Source organism: Pleurodeles waltl, chromosome 3_1, assembly GCF_031143425.1.
Source record: "Pleurodeles waltl isolate 20211129_DDA chromosome 3_1, aPleWal1.hap1.20221129, whole genome shotgun sequence".
Classification (NCBI taxonomy): Eukaryota; Metazoa; Chordata; class Amphibia; order Caudata; family Salamandridae; genus Pleurodeles; species Pleurodeles waltl.
The window spans coordinates 77,008,057-77,035,578 of record NC_090440.1 but is presented as its reverse complement, the minus strand read 5'-3'; the positions used below and the strand labels follow the sequence as shown (position 1 = coordinate 77,035,578).

Genomic DNA, 27,522 nt, shown 5'->3' with positions numbered 1-27,522 from the left:
CCTGTTGTGGCCGAACTCTGCTGCTTGCAGTCCACCTGAAATTGTGCATGTATCCAAATTAACCCAGAACTGATACATTACATTGTACTAAGCACTTTCTGCCTTCCCATTATGTTGTTCGAGAATTCCCCCCACTTGAAATGGCAACAGCACGATGCAAGGCAGCCTGTTTATAACTACACCAATAAAAAATACATACCACGTCAGATCAAAGCCTATCTAAAGCCTATTTTAAAAGAAATTTTAAAAAGCACATTTACTCTCACCAACTGCCAATGACTTAGCACTTTGCAAAATAAGATCACACTCTTGTGCAGTCCATCTACTGCATTAAAATGCAACACCTGTGGCTTTGCTTTGACCTTTCAACCTAGGTGAAATTCTGTAATCATGGATATATAAAAGAGTTTGGCAGATGGGTCCTTCATAACAAACTTAATGGATATCTTATTACAAGTGCATTATTTCGTAATACACTTGTAATGAGGCGGAAGAGATATCAGTTATGGCTGTAACGGAGTACCACCCACCAAATATAAATCAAGCCCTAAGTGCCATTGTTTCATCAACAAACACCGAAGCTTGGCCCTTGTAATCTTCTGTTCCCCAGCTTCCACATGCAAAGATAAAAGGTTTCTGCTTTGTGAAACTGATTAAAATACTGTCCATTAACTTGGAGCATCCATGTGACACAACCCAAGAAATATAAATGAACTGACCAATGGTCAAATGTTTTATGTAACAATGGTTTTTATCTGGTCTTTTAATTGTGATTGGTATCCTCATTATTACTATAAAGGATATGTTTTAATTAGCTATCAGTAAAGTTTATTTGCATCCCTATGCTTGTTGTGCGTGATGTTACTGGTGGGGAGGCAGCCTTGTAAGTTGCTGATAGTCCTTTTGTAGGGTTTAAAGGCTGAGCTGTAAACTAGCATATTAGTACAGTGGCCTCATGTTTTCTCTAGGTTGGATTATTGCCTAGCTCAAGTAGAGTTTACTCACTCTCGGTATTTGTACTTGGCCTGCTGCACCCAGTTCCCATATTTTTCTGGGTCCATGTGATTCCCAATGGCCTAGTATTTGACTCTCCATCCAGTCTGCTGTGGTTTTGGTCTGATTTTGTTATTTGTTTAACGGTTTTCAAACTTTCCAATAGCCTTTATTTTGATCTCCTGGCCCTACTCTTTTTGCACTATGATGAGCCAGCTAGTGAGGTCTTTATAAGGTTCTTACTGTGGTGGTTGATATGTGTGATAGGGTCTGTTCATTGACTCACCAAACTATGAGTTGTGAGATTGTGAGTTATCAGGAGCTGCATGGGGTCGTTCTGGTGTGAAGAACGTTGAGTAGTCACACGTGTAGGAAGACATGCATGGAAGATACGCACAGTGCAATATAACAGTTTTCGAAATCTTTTCCCTGACATCCCCACCCCAAGTTGACATTCTTCCTCATTGACTTATTAGTTCTTGCATCCACAGTTTTCTTTCCTTATCCTCCCAAGATGAAGATAATGAGAACCCCCAGTAATCTAATTTTCCTTTGAACTGACATCTGATGTCTGGTTCACTCTCCCTCTTCTAGTTCCAAGGGCTGGGTCATTGTAAGACAAGTCATTCTCCAGGCTTATGGCTGTAGCAGTAGCTCAGTTAAATGTACTAGGTCTTGTAGCCTACCACAATGCCTCCAAGATATGAGGGTTTTGTCTCTGGTCTGCTCACGGTTGTAGGAAACTAGCCTCTTTCTAGCATGGTTACTCACACTTTTGGCCTGTTTGTTAGTGTGTTTGACTGTGTCTAATGGGATCCTTCTAATGAGGACCCCAGTAGTTATGCTCTCTCCCTTAAATTATGGTTATAGGATACTGGTAATCCAGTATTCCACCCACAATTGGCATACTGGTGCCCTCTTATAAGTCCCTAGTATATGATACTTAGGTACCCAGGGCTTTGGGGTCCCAGGGGATCCCTATGGGCTGCAGCATTTCTTTTGCCACCCATAGGGAGCCCATGCAAAGGCTTCTACAGGACTGCCATTGCAGCCTGTGTGAAAAGGTGCATGCACCCTTCCACTGCCATTTACACTGCACCAGGTCACTTATAAGTCACCCTTATTGCAGTCCTTCCAGCCCAGAAGGCTCGGTGCAGAGTACTTGTGTTTGAGGGCACCCCTGCACTAGCAGAGGTGCCCCCACTACCTCTGCTTACCTGTGTAGAGACCAATCCCCCTATCAGGGCTATTTAGGATCTCTCTCTTGGGTGGTTCTTCAGATTCGGATTGCAAGAATCCAGCAGGAATCCTCTGCATCCTTTACTTCACCTTCTTACCGAAGAAACTGCATCTGGACCTTCCAGGAGCTCTACAACTGCAGCAAAGAAGCAAAGACGACCTCTGCAACATTGTATCTTCAGCTCCTGCCAGCAACTGCAACTGCCTCCTCCGAGGACAGCTAGTCTTCAGCCTGCATCAGAAGAACAAAGGAATCGCCCTTGAAGTGAAGGAGTCACTTCCCTGCTTCAGCAGGCACCCCTCTGCAGCAACGACTGGTGGCTTGGGTCCCCCCTCCTGATGAAGTGCGTGGATCCAGCATCACGGGTGGTGGATTGAAGAGGTCTGATGGTCCAGACGTCCAACTGTCCAACTTTGGTGGAGGTAAGAGCTTGCCTTCCCATGCAAGACAGTACCCCCTTGCACCGCGTGTTTTGCAGTTGCCAAGACTTGTTGCCATCTTTCCACGGACTTCTTCCTGCACCATGCAGCTCCAGCCCCCAGCACTCCTTCCTGCGATGCAAAGCCTCCTGCGTCGTTCTCTGATGGCGTGGGATTCCTTTGTGTACATGGACCTCCTTTTGTACCTTCTTTGTCCCCATGCTGTGGGACTCCTGTACATGCTTCCTGGTCTTCTGAGGGCTCCCTGAGTTGCTGAGAGCCTCCTCTGTCTCCCCTTCCTGGGTAGAGTCCACCAGGTCCCTCCTGGTCCCGGGCAGAGCCATTTTCAGATAACCGTGAGCTTTGCATGTGCCAGGGCTTGTTGGTGGAATCCAGTGAAGCAAACCAGAGTGCAATCATTCATCCGGTGTGGAACGTCATCTGCACCAACCAGGAACCTGCATCCGTCTTCTTGGGTGCAGTACTGACTGTTGTTCTTCACAGGTGGTTCTTCTTTTGCACCTTCATCCTGGTTAGCAGGGGCTCCAGTTATCCCTGGACTCTGCGGTGCTTCTTGGCCTTGGTCCCCTTCTTCCACAGGTCTTCAGGTCCAGGAATCCATCATTGGTGTCTTGCAGTCTCTTCTGGTTCTTGCAATATCTTCTTTCTCGTGTTCTTGTGTGTTCTAGGAAAGTTACTGTGATTTACTCATGCTTTCATGTGCTCTGGGGTGGGTTCTATTACTTACATCTGGTGTTTTCTAATACTCCCAGCGCCCCTCTACACACTACACTTGCCTAGGTGGGAAACCGACTTTCGCATTTCACTTTCTTAGTAGATGGTTTGTGTTCCCCAGGCCCATTTCTAACTATTGTGATTTTCACTAATTGCACTGTTTTCTAACTGTTTTACATCTATTTCAGCACACTAGTGTATATAATTTGTGTATTACTTACCTCCTAAGGGAGTATAGTATCTATGGTATGTTTGGCATTTGTGTCACCAAAATAAAGTACCTTTATTTTTGTAACACTGAGTATCTTCTTTCATCTGTGTGAGTACTGAATGACTACAGTGGTATTGCATGAGCTTTGCACGTCTCCTAGTTAGGCCTTGCTTGCTCATCCACACTACCTCTAGTGAGCCTGGCTTCTAGACACTGTCTACATTTCACTAATAAGGGATAACTGGACCTGGTATAAGGTGTAAGTACCTTAGGTACCCACTACAAACCAGTCCAGCCTCCTACAACGGTCGACATCACTAAGGTTCTCTCTCTCTTCATGGAGGAGTGTAAGAGAGATTGATCTGTCTAGAGAATGTCAACACCAAGAACATCCCTTCCCAGCATCCTTCCAGTCCCTCCTCATCCTATGCTCTCCGTGGTTCCGGTCTTCCCACCAGAAGAGTTGTTCCACATACCTCCTTTAACGCTAGAGGCGCCTGCTTGAACAATATTTTTTGGCACTTCCAGGACCTCCTTCTTCACAGAATCCCTCTCTACCACCTTCCAACAGTGTCTCTCACTTCTCCACAGCCACACCGTCACATGCATTTTTTTATAGCGCTATTCATACCAAACCCAGGGTGTCAGAGCACTTTACATCACACAAAACGTTCTACAGAGGCAATGAATCAGACAACTGTAAATGAGTCTATGGGAAATGTTACACAAAGCAATGAGGATTACCGTTCTGTGATCAGCATGTACACCTTCTCTGCAGCAGGTATATTAACCCTCTGTGCTACTTTATGAGTCAAAACTGCCACTAGACACAGCTTCCATCTCTCTCCAGCAGAAACATTCTTGCCTGGAAACTGCAAGGAAAACATCAGGTGCTTTTAAAACCAAAAGTTATTTCTGAACACAGAACCTCGCCTAATGTCAGCGCCAAGTGCGGTTGCACCATTCGCATCGCCCTGAGCCGGCCCTTCCTGTGTGACTGTCCTGGTTATTGGACACTGTGATAAGTGTACTTATCGCTGAGGTACTTGATTACAAACTAAGGTATTTCGGAGAACACATATTTTTTTTAAATGAAGACCGTGGACACCTTGTGGCCTCAAATTGCTTACTAGAAAAAAAATTTTTCACTCAATGTACTGTGGTGCAAGACGAGGTCAGGCAACTTTAGTTATTTTTAGGATGCTTTTATTATGAATTACATCATTTTAATAAACCTTATTATCTTTACATGGCTTATCAAACATCTAGCAGATTTATGTGACAAGATATACCCCAGTGACTTCTAATGAACACAAAATCTTTCTTGTCTACATTTGTCTTACATGTTTTGATAAGGCACGGCGCTTACTATTTTGACTGTGTATCATGTTGATGCGTTTTGGCCCTAAAATCATTCAAGAGGCTTCTTCAGGATAAGCTGGACCACTAATTGTAATGCTCAGATGCAGCATATCTTGTACTTTGTCCTCTTGTTCAGAATGATTTTCTCTCATCTAGGATTTCTTCAATTATCATCGATAAAGGCAGCAAGTTATAAACAACTGGTGTTCTTTGATAACCACATTTCAATTAGTAGTTTTTAAGTTCTACTGTTACAGTGCTTTTGCCATTCATTATGAACATATTGTTTTCTATACTCGCTTTAAATGGGGTTTTGGGTCAGCCTACTTTGCCTTTGGCTTTGGTTTGACTTGGAATATTTAGCCATTGTTTAGGTGTGTCCCTCCACCACCATCGGTGTGCATGAGAGGCTATTTTACAGTCTGCAAGCACCCTGGCAACGCCGGTGAATGAAAACAGAACAAAAATATCAAATAGATGGATACTACAAAAAAATAAATCAACTTTTTTGTATCATCCAATTTTCAGATTCTTTTCTGTGCTATGTCTCTCCCCAGTACGTAAGCAGGTCAACAGCATGCAGTGTAAACGTCAAAATAGTTGGTTTTGCCCACACTTGTTATTTGTGTAGCACATTGATTCAGGTTGCTTTTGTGAGACTGTCTGTATTTGGCCAGGTGTGTGTTCATATACTGCATGACTAAGGCCCTGATTTAGAGTTTGGTAGATGGGTAACATCTTCACGCAGTGATGTATATCACACCCGCCATTACAAGAGCCATACGATATATTGCACTTGTAAGAAGGTGGACAGGTTATCCTTCACATTTATGATGGAGTAATCCATCCATCTATTCTAACTCTGAATCAGGCCTTATGTATGGTGTGTTCCAATCAAGTTTCATTTGAAAATAATCATGTCGGCTTCTGTGCCGTGTCTTTCACTTACTCCTGTGCCCCCCCTCCATTGACCTCACCCACACCCTGACATGACTTCCTCATCCCTCCTCAGTGAGCTGATTCAGAATGACCACAAACCATGCCATCCTCCAGAAGCAAGCTTGCCTCTTCAACACTGAACATCTGAATAGACCCCGAAATTCCTAATATCTTGTCCAACAATTCCACGTAAGCCACATAGAGGCAACCTCCTGTGCCGACAAGCAGAATTATTTGGCCCTAATAGTGCAAACACTGGGCCAGATTTACAAGGCCCTAGCACCTCCTTGTAATTCTTTTTTTTACGCTAATGTGGTTCAACGAGGCAAAAATCGCTGCACCATATTTACAAAGTGGCACAGTGTATGCATTGCGCCACTTTGAAACCCCTTGCGCCACATTGTGCCTGCGCCTGGCATAATATGTGCAAGGGGGGTGTTCTGGCGTTAGGAGGCTCGCAAAAATGTCTCAATGAAATCTATAAAATGTCATTGTGCCATTTTTGGCATCCTTTTTAACGCCTGCTCAAAGCAGCCGTTAAAAGGTCGCACCCACTGAAATCAATGGGCCTCCTTGCACTTTGCTGCACTAGCATTAACATTTTTAATGCAAGTGCAGTAAAGTACCACAATAGCATCAAAACGTTTGACGCTATTGTCCTAACATGCGTCATGGTGCGCGTATTGTAAATACAGCACACCCATGGTCTCCTTAGGTGTCGTTTGGTGGGGTGGGGTGCAAGAAATCTGGTGCATCAGTACCGATGCGCCAGATTCTTTTAAATCTGGTCCTTTGTGCTTTAGCAGTCCCATAAAACTATAACAATGCACTTCTTGACCACCAGGTGTGTGGCGGGTCAAGGGGAGTCACATTACCAGGAGCTTCCGGAATTATTGAAATATAAAAACGTCTGAGTACTAATCATGATGTGCAATGGTGTACTGGTGGGGGGTAACAATGCTTTAGGAACTGAAGTAGGACAAGCTGCAGATTCCACATACAAATGAGCACCCAAAGGTAACTGATGACAGGCTAAGCCACTGAGAAAGAACAACAGGGTTCTAAAAGGGTCGCAACGATGTAGCCTTTAATGGCAGACCACCCCCTCCAGTTACCACATAGGATGACTACCTCGTCTGCAAACCTTTAGAAATGGTGAACAGCTAGTCTGTCTGGTTCAGGAATTACATTTTTTCACTGAGGTTTACTCATTTACAGAAGTTCCTATTCAGCCAAACAATATGAACCAGCAATCTTTCAGACTGTTTTTTCAATATAATGCAATTTAAAAACTCATTAGTGTAATGCACAATGCTTCTTAATTTAAATGTTGTACATAGGGACTGTTTTGTGGTCGTCTCCATCTTCTATACATCTCAACGAGTAGGAGGGTGATTATTAAGAGGCTGGTTGGCCACCTGCTGTTTCTATGAGCAGGTTGATCCTACAGGATGCCTTCTGGGAACTCCTGGCCAATAGGTCAGCTTTCATGTTTCTGTAAAGTCTGGTGATGTCAGGGAAGAAGGCAAGGTCATTGAATTCCATAGTTATGACATACAAATTTCAATGGCGTACGTACCCACTGACTGTCCAAAATGCTGGCTAAAAATACCTGATCACAGCAATTTTTACATATAGGGAAGACTGGCCAGGATAGGGAGGACCTGTGTTGCACAGGAACAAGAGAGCTGTCAGACATTTTAGAGTGGGTAGCCTGTTACTGGTTTCTGACACCAGTCTTGCAGTTGCATGGTTGCATTCCAGCTTGGACATGCAACAGATCCACTATTGACTGACCCACTCACCCATATTTGGCAGAGTGCTCCCACACATTAAGGGCAGTCAGACTTGGGGTAATGCCACTGGAATGAAAGAATTCAATGTTTGAACAATTGTATTTTTATTTGCACTGTGTTTTCTGGCAATCTAGAACAACCAGATGGAGGCATTTGATGTAACAGGGGTCTTTGTGGAGATCCTTAGGTCTAGTCCATGCAGGATAATCCTCTGGGGTCTTTTTATTGTTCGACAAGAAGACAAAGGCTGTTGACCGATGCAAAGTCTATCCTGCTGTTACAAAAAAGTATTTGTCAGTGCAAAGTATGATCTTTTTTAAAATGTCAGATCTGTTTTATAGAAAATGTCTTTGCACAACTGCAGCATGTTGGCTTCCAACACGAATAGGTGAGATCAAGTCTTCATCGTGGATTCAGGACACCTTCGGCAAAGCTCTCGCCCAGGGGGTCTCTGAAATGTTCACTGCTCTGCAGCTTTTCATAGTTTGCTGTTGTACCAGCCAATGGTGCCTCTGTCACATCACAGTTTTGCAGTCTTGCCAGCCGTATGCGTTTTTCCCAAACTTGTACACCAGCCTTCGGTCAACGCGTTCAAGAATTCCAGTTTTATAATAGTGCCTGGAATTTGCAAAACAATCACAGTGAATTTCAGTTTTTTGAAAGGTAGGTTTAACAAGTCACTATAATATTTATAGTTCACAATACCACAGATTGTTGGAACATTTGATTTACAGAATATTGTTTTATGAAGCTCATTAAACATATGCTATATGGCTAAACTCTAAATTGAAGTTCTTTATGAGTGTAAATCCAATTGCATAGAATTAGAGTAAGCATAATGTACCTGAGATATAATCTAGGGGCACATATGGATAGAAAGGGTGTGAAAGATGCAGTACAAGGAGGAACATGGTGATGAGCTTTGACTGCGAAGACATGCCACATCAAGAGACGTCTGATTGAACGAGGGACGAAACGCAGTTTATGATCACTGTGATGTGGAGGAGGGGGTAGAAGTGCGAAGGCTCTTTTAGAAAGGTGGGGCTTGCAGTAGGTCCCTCTGGCCAGCCCGGTGTTCACACTTTCTGCATGAACTGCAGTGCCTGACCTACAAACCAGCCCATCGCAATGTGTCTTCTTCCTCTAGGATATTGAAAAGTTTTCAGACTGGGCACTGTCAGTCAGTATGTGTGAGCTCTGGTCCTTCCACATGGGCAGCAGGAAGGTGTGGAGGAAGTTGATTCAGGACCAATCAGGAGTCAGAGGAGTGCAGAAGATAGATGTCTCCATTGCTTCAGAAGCTGGAAATGTCTACATCGGCGGTTCCTCCTAACCGGCGGAGGAGTGTTGCCCCGCCTGCAGCAAGCGCTGCAGGTAAACACACAGAATATAAAATAGTCATTACCATTTTATTTTTCTGTGTGCTGCTGTCACAGTGTGTATGTGAGGGCGGGGCTGCGATAGCAGCATGATGACTGCCGCCAGTGCTCACTGCGCCTGTCGGATAGGCCGGCTGTCTACAGCCGACCGATCTGACATGCGCACTGTAGACCCAGCAATCACAGAATACTGCCACAGGCCCCCAGCCTCAAAACGGGTGCTGAGTTAGCCTGCTTCAACCAATCCTGGAGCTGCGCTCATGCTGAAAAAGGCATAAGAGCAGCTCCAGGACTGATTGTTTGCACAACTGGAAGTCGTGAAACACCTTCCTGTGTGTCACACTGGGATTCAAGGGAGAGAGACGCAGCATCGGTGAGTCTTTTTGGCATTGCGCCACAACCCGCCCTACTGTTTTTACCCAATAGTAGCAGCCACTGATTGCCTATGTGTCTGCATTCGTGTGTGTGTAGATGTGTTTGTATCTCTGTGCATCTGTGTCAGAGTGAGAGTGTTTCTGGTATTTATTGGCAAGGCAGTGTCTGTCCCTTAATCGTAGCTGCCTCAAGCATCTTGAGCTACCCAATGACATCTAGTGCACCCCCAGAATACAAGGGCAATCTCTAGCATGCTGGATCCCTTGCTCAGTGTAATGTGTGCAATGGTTAGCGGCACACTGAGGGCATCCTTGGCATGCTGCTGCTGTGGCACAATGTTAATTCTGGCACAATGCTTGTAACTTCCTGGCTTATTGTGGACATCCCTGGTATGATAACACTCACACCTGACTTAATAAGGTCCCTGGCTCAACGGTGGTAAATAGTGGCCTATTCTGTACATCCTTTAAATGGTGATGCTCTCCTGTTCCTCACTACAAGTTATTCTTGACACAATGTGGTATCCTTGGCATTATGATGGGCATTCAGGATATATTTTTGGCATTTGTCATGTAATTGTGGCTATCTCTGCCATAATATTGAAATACTATAGGCAGCACCACTGGCCTGTATGTGTAACACATGGGCGTACGAGGCTGAATCTCTCAACTTGTGGCAGTAGCAGAACTGAATACTTGATTGTTGGGAATGGAATGTCTCCTGTACGTTAAACAACCTTTTTCCCCTGCCCTAAGTCCCTTACTTCATATGAAACTGGCATCCCCAGTTTTATTGTGGCTTTGACATCAAAATAACATAGCAGAGGCCTTGGCCTGTCTCTGGTAATGTGATGTCCAGGATCTCTCATGTGATCTAGAAAAATGCACCAAGCGTGCCCTCACAGCAGGAAGTGGACTACTTGCTATGCCCAAGGTGGTAACAGTGCACCACGCTTTGTAACCCCATAGTGTGACCAGACCTTTCGCCCTGTGTCAGAGAGAAGGTGATATACTGACCCCTCTTGTGTAAAGTTCCATTGTTTTGTGAAAACATAGGACCTTGAGCTGACATCGTGTGTGTGTGCATGCGTGTGTGTGTGCGTGTGTGTGTATGCACGCTGTTTGAAAGTATGAGTACTGGTGCTAGTGAGATCCATTTTGGATGTCGCTGGTTGTGGCATGGCACAAGATGGAGGATGATGGTAGCTTCCCCAGAGAGTGAAAATGTATTGCCTGAATCCCTGTGGCTGGAGGGTGGAGACCCAGACACTGAAGTGAAGAGGATGGAAATCTTTAGACATTCAGTGAGAACCTTGCTAGCAAAAGGTTACTGATTAGTTATTCCTGAGCACTGCAGTTTTGTTGATGGCTTTACTGAAGGAAAAGATCGGGCGTGTATCAGAGACAGCTACACCTTGTATGTTGTGGGTCAGGCTAAGGAGCGCCCTTGATGGAACATGTATGGTGCAGAGTGGAAGGTGTACCATTGTTTCTGAAGCAGTCCCCTTGAAACCTACAGATGGTGGGAGTCTGCTTTCATAGACCTCACATAACCAACAAGGGCCTCTTTAAACCACAGCCTAATAACTCCTGAATGTTTGCCACATTTTTGGTTCTTTGAAGCTGGATCCACACATTCTCTCTAGGCAGCAGGTAAACCTTCTTCTCTAGTTGACAAGTAGTTGTAGATATACCACCATAATTCCCAGTAAAGGTTCCCTACTTTGCCTGGTCTCTCATTATCATTTCTGTTTCCTCCCTGCCTATATCCACCCAATCACCTCTTCTTTCCGAGGTTGCTGTTCCTTGGGTGTCGATTTACCAAAATGCCAAGGGTTGCAGCAGTAATTCCACATACTGCCCCCAGCAGCCCACTTCTTGCTGCTGAAGGGCTGGAAAATGACAGCTAGCCACAACTCTTAAAGTTGTGTTTACCCTTTATCCTGCCTCTGCTGCCTTTGTGAGCCTTGAGTAAATGGGAAGCAAGGGGAAATATGTTATCAGAATATCCTTGTCAGAATGATACAACATAAATGTCACAATGAAAAATATCACTCCCTTGGAGTTAATAATAAAAACTCTATGTTCAGTGGAGCAATATTTAAATAAATGACGTTTAGGATAAAACATTTATGCCACACAATATTTTTCTGAATGATATTCTGGCATACAAACCAAGGGTAGTGTGTGGGGAGCAAAAGAGTTGGAAAATTGTAGTACATGCTGATCCCATTAAACAGCTATGTTTGGTTTCAGTTTTTCCCAGGAGGCATCTATGCTGGTAATCAGTGCCACTGGAATTATGCGGCAACAAAGACCAGATTATGCAGCAGGGATGACTAGATTGCGAGACACAAAAGGCAAACAAAGCAGTATAACAACGCACTTTCTATAGCAGTATTTTATATTGTGTTATTTTAATGCACATTAGAACACTGGAAGTTGGCAGCTCCATTGAAAACAATGGAGTGCTGCGGGCTTTTACTGGCCGGTAAAAGCCCGCAGCGGCAACATTCCAATGTTCGCTTTGTTCACAGCAACAGCTGTGAACAGAGCCTCACGGAGCCCAAGGGGATTTCAATCCCCTCGGGCTCCGTGAGCAATTTGTTTTTTTTAATAGAACATTCTGCCCTGAGTGGCAGAATGTTCTAATAGCCTTAGAACCCTCCATAGTGGGCTCTACCGGCTATTAAAGGCCCTTTCCCTTGTTAAATGCCCTCGCCTTCGGCTCGGGCATTTAACGTGGGAGCGGGCCTTTAATAGCCGGTAGAGCCCGCTATGGCGGGTTCTAAGGCTATATTAGAACATTGGAATGCTGGGAGCTCCATTGAACACAATGGAGTAGCTCTGGGCTTCTAATGCCCGGTAGAAGCCCGGTGCTCCAACATTCCAATGTTTTTGTTCACAGCTTTTCCTGTGAACAAAAGCCTAACGGAGCGCGAGGTGATTTCAGTCTCCTTGGGCTCCATGAGGCCTTTGTTTTATTTATTGGAATATTCTGCCCTCTAGTGGCGGAATGTTCTTATAGGCCTTCAAAGCTGGGCTATACCGCATTAACGCCCCGCCTTCGGCTCGGACCTATACGGCTATATTAATGCTCTCTGGGTAGGGGTTTGGCCTCATTAGTACCAGGGAAACACCAAATAAAGCAATCAGCTGCTAGATAATTAGCCTTTGCAAAGAGTCTGCCCCTGCCTGGCACCGTGTTGGGTGTTCATTGATTAACAATTGATGTATTTAATATAGTAACTGTTTTTGTCAGAATCTGCAAATTATGCAGCAAAATCTGGATTATGTGGCAAGTGCAGTAATTCCATGAAATATTGCCTGGCAGGTGTGATGAGCACCTCGAAGAAGTCTAAATACACAGGACAGAAAAACTATTGCAGAATTCATACAACCCAAGTGTTAGGACCCAGTGGTCTCATGACTTACCTCAGTGCTCGGCTGAGTTTTTCATACGTCATCTTGTTGTTTTTCTTTTTTTGTCCCCACATCCTTGCGAGGGCTTCCGACTTCACCACCCGGAAGATGCCTACATCCCTGTCCTCCCATTCTAGAATCCGCTGGTGGTCTCCTGGGGTGAGGAGGAGATCCCGCACAAATTCCCACAAGTGAGAAGCCTGCTGGCCTTCAGGAGGAAGCAGATAAGTGTCAACACATGCTAGCAAAAAGAAAAAAAAACACTGTAAGCCAGTGGTTCCCAACCTTTTAACTTCTGTGGAGCCCCACTTCATCATTACTGGGACCCGGGGACCCCTACTGAATCATTATTGGAATCCGGGGACCCAGAAGTGAGTTATTACTGACAGCTGGGTACCTAATCTGTTAATATTATTTAATTTTCTAAGCAGTCGCGGATCCCCTGAGAAGGCTTCGCTGACCCCCAGGGATCCCCGGACTACAGGTTGGGAAGCAATGCTGCAAGCAACCCAGCTACTCCTGCTTGTTTCTAACAGAAGACCTCCAAGGCACACTGCTTCAAATGTGTACTGCGGCGTCTGAGCCATAAATGCATATCAAGCAAAAGTACAGTGTCTCCATATACAGCACAGTCTACAACAGGAATATTGACAATGAGAATGTTTATGATAACTCACTGACATGCATTTACAGAAGACTATTCCATCATGTCATACTGCGTGACTTTTAGGCCCATATTTATACTTTTTGACGCTAAACTGCGCTAACGCAGTTTAGCGTCAAAAAGTTTAGCGCCGGCTAACGCCATTCTGAAGCGCCATGCGGGCGCCGTATTTATGGAATGGCGTTAGCTGGCGCTAGCAGACCGGCGCTGCCTGGTGTGCGTGGAAAAAAACCACGTACACCAGGCAGCGCCGGCGTTGGGGAAAATGGCGTTAGGGCGTCTTAAAATGGGGCAAGTCAGGTTGAGGCAAAAAAATCGCCTCAACCCGATTTGCGCCATTTTTTACGACGCCCAGACGCCATTTAAATGACTCCTGTCTTAGTAAAGACAGGAGTCATGCCCCCTTGCCCAATGGCCATGCCCAGGGGACTTCTGTCCCCTGGGCATGGTCATTGGGCATAGTGGCATGTAGGGGGGCACAAATCAGGCCCCCCTATGACACCAATTTTTTTTTAAAAAAAAACAAAAATACTTACCTGAACTTACCTGAATGTCCCTGGGATGGGTCCCTCCATCCTTGGGTGTCCTCCTGGGGTGGGCAAGGGTGGCAGGGGGGGTCCCTGTGGGCAGGGGAGGGCAGCTGTGGGCTCATTTTGAGCCCACAGGCCCCTTAACGCCTGCCCTGACCCAGGCGTTAAAAAGTGGCGCAAATGCGGTGTTTTTTGCCCCGCCCACTCCCGGGCGTGATTTTTGCCCGGGAGTATAAATACGACGCATTTGCGTCGCAGTCATTTTTTTAGACGGGAACGCCTACCTTGCATCTCATTAACGCAAGGAAGGCGTTCACGCAAAAAAATGACGCTCATTGCTCATACTTTGGCGCTAGACGCGTCTAACGCCAAAGTATAAATATGGCGTTCGTTTTGCGCCGAATTTGCGTCGAAAAAAACTACGCAAATTCGGCGCAAACGAAGTATAAATATGCCCCCTAATGTTTTTTGCATAGCACCCTCATTTTGACTTTCAGTATCTCTGCAGCTTTGGGCTCACTGTGTGATCTGCAGCTGAGCACCTCTTACCAGTTGCTGGCGTGGCATCCTAGCAATATGGTATTTGTAAGACACAAAACACTACATTATCTTCTAAAATCAGTGGGTAGTGGACGTAAGTCCAGAAGGGCTGGATCCATGCCAATTGTTCATGATACCCATTTAAGATACATGTACAGATAAGGAATTTGTATGGAACTAATTTACATAGTCTGTGGCTTTCCTAAAAATCCTTAAAAATTGGAATGGGTCTAGTCCTGAGGACCTACGATTGACAAGCTGATGTCAATCAAAACTTGGGAATCATTATGAACGTACTCATTTCAATGAGCTGTAGCCTTTTTACTACAACAACCAGTGTCAACCTCTACTGAGACTACAGAACAGTGGTGTGTACCTCGGTGGTCTTTGAAATCAACTTGCTCTTAAGGCTGTACAATGAGTAGAACAAGAAATGTAACATCTCACGTCGGCACGTCCCTTCCCTAACACACTGAGGGCCAGATTCACAAAGCGCTAGCGCCAATGGAGCGTCACTGTCAGTGACGCTCCGGTGGCGCTTTTCACTGAATCATATTTACAAGGAGGCATTAAGCCACTTTTTGTGGCTTAACGCCTCCTTGTAAATATGGCCCCTTGACGCAGTTTTCTACAGCATATGGGCGTGCAATGGGTGTTGCTGTGGGCGTTTCACTGCAACACCCATTGCTTTTGATGCTGCCCCAGATTTACAAGAAGGCGTAGATCTGAGGCAGCTCCAAATACTAACACTACCCCAGGGGTGGCGTTAGCATGCCGCAACGAGGAGGAATATTTTTATTCCTCCTCGTTTTTTGCTCTTTCTATGTGTGCTGCATTTTGCAGCACACATAGGAGCAAAAAGACATGAATGATTGTTTATGTGCAGGAAGGTGTCCCTTCCTGCACATAAACAATCATTCCAAAATGACGCCTTGGTACTTCTATGTGTGCTGCATTTTCAAGCACACATAGAAGTGCCAAATCGCCACTGTAGATTATTTATGTGCAGGAAGGGACACCTTCCTGCACATAAACAATCATTCATGTCCTTTTGCATCGTATTCCTGTAAATACAGCACATCCCTGTGTTCAAAAGTGGTGCAGCGCAGCCTGCTATTTTTGGCGCAGCACTTGTTGTAAATCTGGGCCTAACTTCAAGAGGAAAGTTGACAGGATTTAGGCTACAGCACACAACCTAAAAAGACCACACAATCTTGAGTTAAGGAACTCCCTTCACCAAATCTCTGCCTGATGTACATGGTCACCTGATGGTGGGTGGTGCCTCCTCTGAGGGACTTAGTCTGTATCTGACAGTGTCGAAAAGTGCCTGTTGTTCTTCCTCCCACACACACCACCATCTGCCCATTCTCTCCTCCTACCATAATGACACATCCTCTAATATTGGAGCAGAGAACCATGACATGCTGTCAGCGGCTCTGTGAGACCTGAGGGTGACAGGGAGACGGTGGATGGTGGCACAGCATTACCACCCGCATTCCTTTTCCTCCTTCGGGCCCATCGGGACCTAGTGGAGGTGGAAGATCCACCACTCAACAGACCACTGTCTTCGGGTTGGACGCTTCACTGCTCTGACATCAAAGCAGTGAGTAACTAGGTTTCAAAATCTGTGCTTGTACTAATAAAAATGAACTTATTGGCATAGTCAAACATGTCTTCACTAAAAGTATACCTCCAGAGCAACATGAGTAAAGGTTATCTTCTCTTTTTGCTATAGACAACCAAACAGTATCGTTCCATATTTAACCATTAAAAAAAAAAAAGCATTCGGGGCAATGCATCAAAATGACCATGTCATATAGAAATATATGTAGCATAATGCACTGATGTCCAGTAAAGCCATTTAGGGGTTCTAATGGCATTTATATACTACTGGTCTTTGGCCTACTGGTCAGATAAGTGGCCACCAGAACTCCCAATGGCTGATTAGACCATAGCCCACATTTACCTGCAATAAATCTCCTCTCTCTTTTGAGTCTCAAAGTTTGCAAGCTACTTAAAACTTTATGCAGTCGTCATGATGAGGCCAAGGCAGTTTTGGGGGCGGGCACGGCAAGTGTTTTCTATGGTCATCCGTGTCACATCTCTGTACATGCAATTCTGTTTGTCCTCACCTGATTTCACCCGGTTATGTCCTTTTTGGTTTTTGGTGTCCTCTGCGCACAGCATTCCCTTTGTGTCACCTACAATAAAATTTTAACATACTATGAAAACTGGAATAGTCACAATATTACATTTTTAAAGAACTTGTTAAATACATAAAGGAGGCTCTATGGTTGTGAAAAGTTATTGCTCAACTATAGTCATAAATTGTCTCTCAAAATTGGTGTTGGTCATGTAGCTACTTACAGACATTGTTCGACAACTGTAGGATGCCCTGCATCAGGGAAGGTCACCTCTTCCATCCTTAGGCTGCATAATCTACAGCCATAGGACACTTAAGGAATATTTATTTGAGTTGTTAGTCTGTTCTGCTTTAGTGATTTCGTTAACTTGCTGACTGACCCTAGGTGGTAACTGACATCCTCCAGTCCCCTAATTTTGAGATGATTTTAAGTTTTGTAGGGACAGAAATGATTGGCACCATATTTCTCCGCCTTCCAGTGTCCTAATGTAGTAATTTCTGACAGCCCAGGTATGTTTTCATGCCTATGGAGACTCATACTCCTTGAAAGGTGTGCCACATCAGTTTGTCAGAAGATGTTTGTAGTGTGGGTAGAAACCTTTTTACCTACAACCCAGTTTCGGGAGTGACCTACTGGTCCTCCGTGTAAAATCCATGTAGACTGTCATACCCCAAACGCTTTACTTTTTTCCAAATTAATATAGGTAGCTTGATGGGAGTGCATGAGGAGTGAGATAACATTATTTGGGGGTCTTTGCAAGTGGGGAGTCACAAGATAATGGACCTCCATTTTTCTACAATGTTGTTGGCCTGCTCCATTTTCTCCTGCTTATAGATTCTGCATAATTACCCCCCTCCCTGGCTGAAGTTCCTTAGCCTTAGAATGTTGTGTATTTGGGATGAGTCCACAAAAACTGCACTTGGGCTCAGATGAATCCTTTGTGTCCATCACACACGTTTGAACAAGACCATGGTGGCTGGCCTGTGTCCTGCAAGATGGTGATTCCCTCCCAAAGAACAGACAAAGGCTACTGGACCCCAAATGTGGCGGTTGAGGCTGTCTGCCATTGGTGTCCATCTTGCCTTGGCTCTGGAAACTGGGTCAGGTACACTCTTTCGGCACTTGCCTCCTATGGTAGAGAGACTGAGCAGTCAAAGGCTTGTCAGGGAGGCACCGCAGGGAGCAAGAGCTTAAAACTCAACCAAGGGTGCCTGCGTTGGTGCTAGGCAGTCAATTGTTCATCAGTGCAGGGAGAAAGGACAGGAATGCACCTTATTTCATAAATACGGTGCATTCCTGCCCTTTCACATTGGCGTAGGGAAGCACAGCAAGAAGCCTGCTGGTGCTGCCCTATGCCAATCCCTTGTAAATATGCCCCTTAGAGCCTAGAATGCTCATCTTGGTTCTTGACTTAATATTTAGCTGGATTTGAGACAAGGCCCGTTGTTAAAATACTGCAAAGCTGAGCTCAGGGTTCAAGAATAATATCTAAACATCTACGAGAAAATGCATTACTGGCACTTCTGGTAAGGAAAGTAGTGGAATACACGCAATACTATGTTTATGTTCGGTGGATTTATAGAGCGGAACAGCTACTCATAGGGTGTCATGGCGCTCTACTAGTGCAACTCTCTCACTCTTTACACAGGAGAAAATAATAAACTAGCCGAAACAAAGGGCCTCATTACGAGTTTGGAGGAGGGGATTACGCCGTCATAAACGTGACGGATATCCCGTCCGCCGTATTACAAGTTCCATTATATCCTATGGAACTTATAATGCGGAGGACGGGATATGCGTCACGTTTGTGACAGAGTAATCCCCTCCGCAAAACTCGTAATGTTATGTTATGAAAATTTATAGAGCGCATAGCTACCCGAAGGCCTCCCAGCACTATACAGAAAGACCTTTGAAAATACAGCTTTGAGATGCAAACTAAAATAACAAAGTTTTTAATAGCCGCCGGAACGACAGTTCGTGGCTGGTTTGACGTAGATTCAGTGGTAATGAATTCCACAGTCTAGCGCCAAGACACGATATTGATCTTCCTCCCCATTTGGCCTTTTTCATTAGAGGAATGACAGCTAGGGCCGTGGAGGATGATCTTAAATGTTTGGTAGGTTTGTAAAAAGAAGCCAGGTTCGCAATATTGGTGGACCTTTGTCATATAATGCTCTGTAAATGTAACATAAAGATTTACATTTTATCCGTTGCTCCAAAGGAAGCCAGAGCAACGTTGATAAAGCTGATCTGGCCAATTCATGCCTGGGTGGATTGAAGAGAAGGTGGGCAACAGTGTTCTGCACCACCTGCAATTTCTTCACCACATATTTTGGTGCACCAAGAAACAGGGTATTCCCATAATCCAGCCGAGAGATTATTAAGGCCTGTATGATGAGCCTCTTTGTAAAGAACGGAAGTGTTTTGAAAATCTTTCTAAGAAGTCTGAGGGGGTCATTCTGACCCCGGTTGGCGGGAGCACCGCCAACAAGCTGGCGGTGCCCCGCAGGGCATTCTGACCGCAGCGGTTCGGCCGCGGTCAGAAGTGGAAAACCGGCGGTCTCCTGCCGGTTTTCCGCTGCCCTTTTGAATCCGCCATGGCGGCGCAGCGCGCTGCGCCATGTGGATTCTGACAGCCCATACCGCCATCCTGTTCCTGGCGGTTCGCCCGCCAGGAACAGGATGGCGGTATGGGTTGTCATGGGGCCCCCGTAAGAGGGCCCCACTTTGTATTTCAGTGTCTGCTTTGCAGACACTGAAATACGCGATGGGTGCCACTGCACCCGTCGCACCTTCCCACTCCGCCGGCGCAATTCTGAGCCGGCGTCCTCGTGGGAAGGGTGTTTTGCACTGGGCTGGCGGGCGGCCTTTTGGCGGTCGCCCGCCATCCCAGTGCAAAACCCAAAATACCCTCAGCGGTCTTTCGACCGCGGAGCGGTATTTTGGAGGGGGAAGTCTGGCGGGCGGCCTCCGCCGCCCGCCAGACTCAGAATCACCCCCTGAGTGTGCCAAAACAGGAGGAGGATATTTTTTTGCTTGATGGTCCTTGGTCAAACATGGATCAAACCATACTCCCAGACTCTTAGGTCCATATTTATACTTTTTTAAAGCCGTATTTGCGTAATTGTTTGACGCAAAATCGGCGCAAACTTACAAAATAAAATTGTATTTTGTAAGTTTGCACCAATTTCGCGTCAAACTACGACGCAAATGTGGCGCTAAAAAAGTATAAATATGGGCCTTAGTGCTTTCTTTGGGCAATGGAAGATCTTCTAATGGTTGTAAAACTGGGGAGGTTAAGTTTGGTTTGGCTTGGTGACCCAGAAACATAACCTCTGTCTTGTCCCCGTTCAACTTAAGTCTACAGCTGAACATCCATTTGGAGATTGCCTGTAGACAAGGAATGAGCCGGGAATTGGTTGAGTTCTGATCGGTAGAAAAGGATACCACAGGCTGAGTGTCATCTGCATATGACACTACAGAGAGTCCATAGGGCTCCACTACTTTTGCCAGAGGGGTCATATAGATATTAAATAACATAGGGCTCAAAGAAGAGCCCTGAGGCACCCCCCACTTACTCTTAAAACAGCTTGAATAAAAGGAACGGTCCAAAACTTGAAATGATCTTGCTTCCAAGAATGAGGCAAACCAACTCAGGACATTGCCTGAGACTCTACTTTCCCTCATTCTCTGGAGTAAAATATTGTGCTCCACCGTGTCACAGGCAGCACCAAGATCGCGAAGCACGACTGCCGAAACCAATCCCTTGTCTACAGGTTTCCTAACTTCTTCAGTGACTGCGGATTCCGTACTATGTAATGGTCTGAAGCCCATCTGAGACGGACGTAGAATGTTATTTTCCTCCAAAAAACTCGAAAGATGAGTATTGACATGTTTTTCAAGTACTTTGGCAAGGGCTGGCAGCATAGAGATTGGTCTAAAATTGCCAGGGATGAGAGGATCTAGGCTGGGCTTCTTGAGCAAAGGCTTCACAATTGCATGTTTCTATTGTGGAGGAATAGTGACGACTGATAGTGACATGTTCAGCAGCTCAGTTACCACAGGGACTAATAATGAAGCCCCTGGTCCTAAGATTGAAGGCGGGCCGGATCCTGGGGAGACCTCGATTTAAGGGTGGTCAATAGTATAGAGACCACTTCAGGAGAGAGGGGAGGAATATATGTAAACCTGGCTGCACCCTTGGAACACTCCTCATCTACCGCTTGGGGACTGTGAGTATCTATTGGAAAGGTTGAATAGATCTCTGCAAGTTTTTCCTGAAAAAATCCCGCTAATTCATTACTATGTATATGAGAGGCTTCTACAGTGTCTGTGTGTGCCTGAGGAGAGGTAAATTCTTTTAACAAGAGAAAGATTTCCTTCGGGGAGTTAGAGCTCTGTTCAATTTTTTCTGCATAATATGCGCTTTGGGCTGCTTTAATTTCAGCATGAAACCTTCTGATAGCCTTCCTATACTCATCTTTAGAGGAAGTCTCGTAGGATTTTCTCAATTTTTGCTCCAGCCACCTACATTCCCTCTTTATTAGGCTAAGCTGTTTGGAGAACCAGGGGGCACTTTTTTTCTTATGTCCACTCTGCCTTAACGTATTTGGAAGGATTTTGTCTAAGCTTCTGCTAATCCAATTATTAAATGAGTCTAAAGATGTAGCCAGATTCCCATTCAATGTGGGTTTTGAACTCTCTAAAATGTCAATCCATTCTTTAATCTTAAGCATATGCCAACGTCTATAAGGTTGGATAATGCTTTGGGAGGGTGTTTCCAATACTGGAAGGGGAAGGGAAAGAGAGCTTAGATAATGATTGGACCAGACCAAGGGGGTGGGGGGCAGGGCAGTTAAGTCCGCTGTATTGCTGAAAACTAAGTCAATGGTATGACCCTTGATGTGTGTAGGGCCCCTGATCAGTTGTGTGAGATCTAAGGCCTCCATATCTAACAGAAGTCTCTTAGCAGCTGCATTCTCTAAATTCTCTGCATGAATATTAAAATCTCTAAGAATTATGAAATTTGGCTTATTACAAATAAGTCTGCCACTTGCTCTGGAAAGGGTTGAAGAAAATGCAATGAAGAGCCAGGGGGCGATACACTAAGGCCCTGGTGAAACTATATTGGGAATTTTAAGAGATGGAGAAATACATACTCACACAATCTAATAACTTCAGTGGATGGGTGGTGACCTTAACTGAATCCTTGACAATAATGGCAATACCCCCTCCTTTCCCAGCGACTCTGTCATGCCTTATGATTGAGTACTTATTAGGTAAAGCCAGGGAAATATCAGGAGCTGAGCCCTCATGGAGCCATGTTTCCGTTAGGAACATGGCTGTAGGTGTTAATTCATTAAGTAGAAGATTGATATCCAGTTTGTGGGCAGCTAAAGATCTACAATCTGCCAGGAGAAACAAGCTATGTGGCGCTTTATGTGATACAGGTATGTTCTCTATCAGAGGTTGGGGGGGTCTATCACCTCTACTATAGGGCCAAGTAACTTTCCTGGCAACTGTTTGTTCATTCCCTTTGGCTCCTATATTAAATCTAAGTGAATGGAGAAGTTCAGCATCATGTGTAAGCCTACCTGTGTTAAGATGACCATAGTTGCTGGCCCCTGGGCCCGGTCTGGCATGGACGGGCACAGACGGGCTTGCCTTTGGCGTGACTTCGGCACGCCTGTGGCATGCCCGCTGCGCGGCTGCAGCATTGAAGGTTTTTAAGTCTTCAGATAACAGGAGGATCAGACCACTGACCTCCTCAAAATGGCATCCGTAAGTATGCTTCTAAAGAGGTCGGAAAATGGCTGCCGACACAGTATACCGAGACCGACAGGCACAATCCTTCCTGAGTGTAAAAGGGCCTTGTTTAAAACACTGGTAAGTCTAGTTGTAAAAATTGTAGTTCCAACAGAATAAAAACGAATAAAAACACTAATGAGGCCCAAAGTTACAAGAGGTGCTGAAAGCATTTCCAAACTTTAAGTAAAAATGCACCTCTGAGTGTGGTACAATGCTATTTAAATTTAGCTTCTCTCCTCACCTCCTGACAATCCTTCCCTTCCTATCTGCAGTGGCCGATCCATCACGAAGTCCTGCTCTTTGATTCCTACCCTTTGATTCCACTGCCCACCTTATCTGTGCCATGGGATCTACATCAATCCATGTTGGATCCACGTCTGTTGATCTAAAATAAAAATTAAAAACTCAAAAACATTCAAGTCTTAGGGCCCGATTTAGAGTTTGGCAGAGGAGTTACTCCATCACACAGTGACAGATATCGCATCTGCCGTATCACGATCCCATGATAGCCGACGGAGATCGTAACATGGTGGACCGGATATCCGTCACAGTTGTGACAGAGTAACCCAGCCCCCAAGCTTGAAATCAAGCCCATAATGTCTATAAACGTACTACTGTTTTTTAGGGGTGAGGGATTTGGAAAGGAGATGATTTTATCCTTTCGCCTTTTTTCTTTATTCCATGCACTTCACCGCCTGTTTGGTCCTTCCATACACCTGACTACCCTCCCCCACCCTTTTTGTTTTTCCCTTATTTTATATGGGATTTTCTGCAGGCATTTATGAGGCCTTTGTTTTTCTTCATTTTTTCAGTACAAGGTCAATAGCCAATGGTAATGATGCCAGTCATAATAAAAAAAAGGCTCTTAGTTGTGATAGGAATGATAACATCACATATCAGCAGGTAATTTGACATCGTAATCAAACAGCGCCATCTCATGTATACTCAGTAGGGTGACATAACAGTGCTATAACAGAAATATAGTGATCGCTTTACTAAGCGGCTTCCACTATGTATCCAAATCCCCCATTATCGACCATAGTGCACAATGTAGTCAGACATCGTCCCTTGCCGTAAGGCCCTTGTAGAGGGAATACGGGGAAAGGGAACACAACTTGGTGAATAGAAGAACTAAATGACGTGCCTGGTGTGTGCGGTTCAGGGCAGAGGGTATCCTCAGCGAGTCCCTCGGTCGGGACTCTAACCCCCGAGGGTAATCATCTGAGTCAGAGTCGGGGGGGGAAGGAGCGAGCGATCCTGGGCCTGTACTCCCAAAGCAATGTTCAAAGTGTCCCTCCAGTGCTCCTATGGGGTGTCTAGCCAACCCAACCCCTCAAAGATCTCAAAGGTCTGAGGAGGAGGCAATCAGGGGAGTGTAAGGTCTCTGTGCTGAGAGGGGCAGGGGCAAGAAGAGTTTTGGGACTCTAACAAGCATGTAGTTCCGTCTTGTATTGGTTGCTTGCGTAGTGGGAGTTCTCGTTGCTGGCTGGGGTGATCCTAATGGACTGGTGCTGTCTGTCTCCTGTGGAGTCAATTTATCTGCCGGTTTAATCAGGTCGGTATCCCATAATATCGCACCCCCAACTCCGCCCTGCACACGTCTATCCTGTTCTAATGCGCTGGCTTCCGCTGTAGCCCAACGGGATACCTCATGCAGCCAGTCCTTTACATCGGGGGGTCGGGGTGCCTTCCAGGACATACCGATAAGTTGTCTAAATAATACAAAAGCAAGGTCTATAAATTTGAAATAGTGTTTAGTCTGTTTTTTTCTTTTGGTTATCCCCAGTAGACAAAGGAATGGGTCCAGTGGGAGTTGTACATCTATAATATCTGATACATGTTGTATAATGTGGGTCCATGAGCCGCGCAGCACCGGGCATTCCTATGTCATACGTAAGAAAGGGGCATCTTCATGGCCACATCTTGGACACAACGGAGAAGCTCCCGGAAATATACCATGAAGGCCATGTGGTGTCAGGTAAGTTTGATGGACATAACTGAAGTGCGAGTATTTCAGTTTGGCATTTCGTAACACATACCTCACACGTTCTAGCGCCATTCTCCATTGCTGTTTGGTTAAGTCAATGCCCAAACAGTCGTCTCACCGAGCTGTGCTACGGGGATGTGTCACACTCTGTGTCCCCCTCAATAGTATGTATAAGTTAGAGACCGCCTTCCTCTCTGATCCTCGTGTTAGTATAGAATGTAGTCCATGGTGTGTTGCGGGTTCCAGGGAGCCCAAATGGCAGACTTTCCCTATTACTGCTTGCAGTGCCGTGCGGGCAAGAAACTGCCCTGCATCCAGACCAAATGTATTGCGTAAGTTCGTAAACGAACGCAGACGCCCTTCCTCATAGAGATCTCCTATAGATAGAAGTCCACCCTCCCTCCATGTGTTAAAGTCATACATCTGAGTAAGGTCTCGTATTCGAGGTACATCCCATATCGGGAGTCGAGATGAGTAGGGGAGCAATCGTCTTCTTGGATGAATATATCGAGTCCAGGCTTACTTTGCTGCAAGCAGCAGTAGCCCTGATTCCGCACCGCACCTGTCCGGTGCAAGGAGCCATGTGAGCCCCCCCACCCCTACAGCGTTCCGCACCATATCTCCCTCTATTGTCTGGTCTCCTGTCAACCAGAACATCATCCACTGCAGTTGGGCTGTTGCATAGTATTGTTCTATATCTGGTACCGCCATGCCACCTTCAAGCAAAGGGCATTGGAGTGCATCCAGAGACCCTCTTGCGTCCGGATCCCCATATAAGTGCTATCAGCAAACTGCATATAGCCTTAAAGGCGGAACTGGTAATGCCATAAACAAGTAAAGCAATCTTGGGAGAATCAACATTTTAGCAATGGCTGCTCTACCTATAGGGGAGAGGGGCAGGCGCATCCAGAAGAACAAAGATTGTCGGGTGGAGGCTAGGGCCCTACCGTAGTTACCCTCCACTATATCCATCTCTGAGTGGTACACACTGATCCCTAAATAACGAAAGGTCCCTGTGGCCCATGCAAGTCGCCCGTCGCCTGCCGGCTGGTCTGGCATGCCACCAGCCCCACGTAGGGGGAATACACATGACTTGCCCCAGTTTACCTTATGTCCTGCCACCTCGCTAAATTAATCCAACGGAGCAAACAACCCTGGGAGGGCACCATCTGCCTCACACAGATAAATTAAGACGTCATCGGCGTACAAAGACGCAACATGCCACCGTCCGTCCACCCAGAGTCCCCACTCTAATTCTTTCATCCACAATCGCGCCACTAATGGCTCCATAGCGAGTGGGGAAAGCACTGGGGAAAGCGAACAGCCCTAGCGTCAAGATTTATAACGCTACTGTGGTAATTTGCAGGATTAGCGCCATAAATTGTGGCGATAATCCTGCAAAGTAAAGGGAGGCCCATTGAAAGTAATGGGCACATCATTTTAATGCCTGCTCTGAGCAGGCATTTAAAATGACGCTAAAAATGGCTCAGTGAAATGTTGTAAATTTCATTGCACCATTTTTACAGGCCTCCCTAGAGGGGAACACCCCCCTTGCATACATTATGCCTGATGCAGGCATAATGTGGCACAAGGGGTCACAAAGGAGCGCAACGCAAGCATTGCACCACTTTGTAAATATGGTGGAGAATGGCCTCCTTAATGCCACATTAGCGTAAAAAAAATGACGCCACTGTGGCACTAAGAGACGCTACGGCCTTGTAAATCTGGCCAATATTTTCATCCTGAGCATCTTCTTCCCCCATTAACACTCCCTACTTTTACTATGCCAGCTCACTCACACCACTTGCATTTTCCCAGAAAAGAGCACTCAAAGGTTATCTCATTAAAAATCACTGTAGACAAATTAGAGATATTAGACAATTAGCGCATATTTCAGTGGTCAGTACATAGAAACTACCCCAGCAAAACGTTTTCATTATTACTATTATTGTGAATAGATTAAAGCCCAAATGTAAAATCTTCCCAGCAGCAAAGGTCTTACCCATAGTCCAAGCAGTAGAAACACCAGTTTACTTACACTCTTTGAAGAATGCCGATTCCTCTTCAGGGTTATCACAAACTGGCATGGCTGTGGGAGAAATAACACACTTTATTTAGTATTATAGGCACGTTAACTTACGGCAATTTAGCAACATTTGTCCACATACAAATAGACTTGAACACTGAGGGCCAGATCTACAAGGCCCTAGCGCCACCTTGCGCCACATTAGCGTCATGTTTTTTTACCCCAATGAGGCTCAACGAGGCAATCTCCGATGCACCAGATTTACAAAGTGGCGTAATGCATGAATTGCCCCACTTTGTCCCCCCCTTGCGCCACAATCTGCCTGCCCCAGGCATAATGTATGCAAGGGGGGTGTTCCGACGTTAGGAGGCCCGCAAAAATGGCGCAATGAAATCTACAAGATTTCACTGCGTCAGTTTTGGAGTCATTTTTAACGTCTGCTCAAAGCAGGCGTTAAATGGATGCACCCATTGATGCTAGTGCAGCAAAGCGCCATATTAACGTTAAAAATGTTGACGCTATTGTCCTAACGTGTGCCATGGTGCATGCATTGTAAATACGGCGCACCCATAGTGTTTTTAGGAGCCAATAGGAGAGCACAAGAAAAGTGGCACATCAATGCTGATGCCCCACTTTCTTGTAAATCTGGCCCTGAGTTCTAGATATGATAGGTGCCAGGCCACAAATGGCACTGAGCGGTATTGTGTGAGATATCACCCACTGTTTTTCCAACTATATATCATGCGTCTGATTCATACAGGCTGTATATTAGTACTGTAAGCTTACACTGTGGGGGAGATTTACAAACATTTTGTGCTGGGTTAGCATCACAAAAGTGATGCTAACCAGCACAAAATGTTTTTTTCCTAATTTGATTTCCAGCGTAAAACTTGTTTTGCGCTGGATAGTACCCTAAAAGTAACGGAAAGCAGCACAAAGCACTTCTTTGCGT

General features: G+C 45.4%; 1 protein-coding gene across 1 annotated transcript in view; it reads right to left on the bottom strand.

Moving 5' to 3' along the window:
* Window positions 1-4,803: 4,803 nt before the first annotated feature.
* ELF5 (E74 like ETS transcription factor 5) overlaps window positions 4,804-27,522 on the bottom strand; it is a 164,429-nt gene continuing 141,710 nt past the window's right edge. Inside the window, exons 4-7 of the mRNA XM_069221846.1 lie at window positions 26,583-26,633; window positions 16,738-16,806; window positions 12,884-13,079; window positions 4,804-8,313 (exon numbers count right to left, since the gene is read on the bottom strand). Coding sequence (XP_069077947.1) covers window positions 8,211-8,313; window positions 12,884-13,079; window positions 16,738-16,806; window positions 26,583-26,633 — 419 coding nt within the window. The 3' untranslated portion in view covers window positions 4,804-8,210. The remainder of the gene's footprint in view (window positions 8,314-12,883; window positions 13,080-16,737; window positions 16,807-26,582; window positions 26,634-27,522) is intronic.